Source organism: Myotis brandtii, unplaced genomic scaffold (genome assembly GCF_000412655.1).
Source record: "Myotis brandtii unplaced genomic scaffold, ASM41265v1 scaffold14, whole genome shotgun sequence".
Lineage (NCBI taxonomy): Eukaryota > Metazoa > Chordata > Mammalia > Chiroptera > Vespertilionidae > Myotis > Myotis brandtii.
In genome coordinates, this window is record NW_005354999.1 from 1,954,052 (window position 1) to 1,955,300 (window position 1,249).

A 1,249-nucleotide genomic window follows, 5' to 3' on the forward strand; every position below is an offset into this window, starting at 1 on the left:
GTTCAAAGCATTTTATAAATAACAAGTCAGTTAATCTTAAAAAAAACCAACAAAGTAGATATACTTTTTTGGTAAGGAAAATAAGGATAATAGAGAAAATTTAACTTATTTGCCCAATTCTAGAGCACTTGTACTCTGAAGTTTAAATTCTTAACAAGGAAATATGCTGCTTTTATCTAAACCAGAATAAATACTACTCATGAATTTGCTTATTATTGATGGGCTGTCATAGCCAAAGAACTAGATATATCAGCCATAGAAATATATATTCACACACTTTCATTCTTGTCCATTCTGGCCAAACATGTACCATCGCATCATAAAGCAGTATGCTTTCCCGTGGAGAAAATCCAAGGTCTAAAGGGATTCCATACTTCTTTATCTAAAAACCATAAAATACAAAATTATTAATTTTATATTCTATATATAGGTTTTTAACAATCTGGATACATACTCATTTTCCAAAGTGGTTTATACTTACATGGTTGACTGTAAGTGCAGCACATGGGTGATAGTGTTCAATGATAAAATCATTATCCTTTAGGGAACACACATATTTTTCTAGATCATTGTATCGCTCTGTGTACCACACTGTAAGAATAGGATTGAAATGATCATTAAGATCTGTTTGCTTTCAAAACTATGACTTAATTATGATTTTACAATTATGAGCAGGCCTAGGAAGAGTTATGCATAAGACCATTGCCAGGAGCACATTAGAAACAGTGCTGTGCATTGGGAAGAACCTTGAAAAAGGATTCAGTATATCTACACTGCGAATCAGTGTTTTACTTTCCTTCCTGGTCTTAGTCTTCAATTATATTATACTAGAGGCCTGATGCACAAAAATTTGTGCACTCGAGGGGGAGAGGGATCCCTCAGCCCATCCTGTGCCCTCTCGCAGTCTGGGACCCCTCAGGAGATAACGACCTGCTGGCTTAGGCCTGCTCCCAGGTGGCAGAGGGCAGGCCCAATCCCTAGGTGCAGCCCCTGGTCGGGCTCAGAGCAGGGCCAATGGGGGAGTTGGGGTGCCACCCCCTGTCATGCACAGAGCAGGGCCCATCAGGGGGTTGAGGAGCTCCCCCCTGTGACTGACAGAGTAGGGCCAATAGGGGAGTTGGGGCACGCCCCCTGTCACACACAGAGCAGGGCGGATCAGGGGATTGGGGCGCCGCCCTCTATCACCCACAGAGCAGGGCCGATCAGGGGGTTGGGGCGCCGCCACTATCACACTCAGGGCAGGACCGAT

The 1,249-nt window shown here is 43.0% G+C and overlaps 1 protein-coding gene across 1 annotated transcript in view; it reads right to left on the reverse strand.

The window, feature by feature from the left end:
* LOC102257669 (probable ATP-dependent RNA helicase DDX60) overlaps positions 1–1,249 on the reverse strand; it is an 88,050-nt gene that overhangs the window by 30,687 nt on the left and 56,114 nt on the right. Inside the window, exons 22-23 of the mRNA XM_014535219.1 lie at positions 482–591; positions 278–382 (exon numbers count right to left, since the gene is read on the reverse strand). Of these exons, the coding sequence (XP_014390705.1) occupies positions 278–382; positions 482–591 (215 nt within the window). The remainder of the gene's footprint in view (positions 1–277; positions 383–481; positions 592–1,249) is intronic.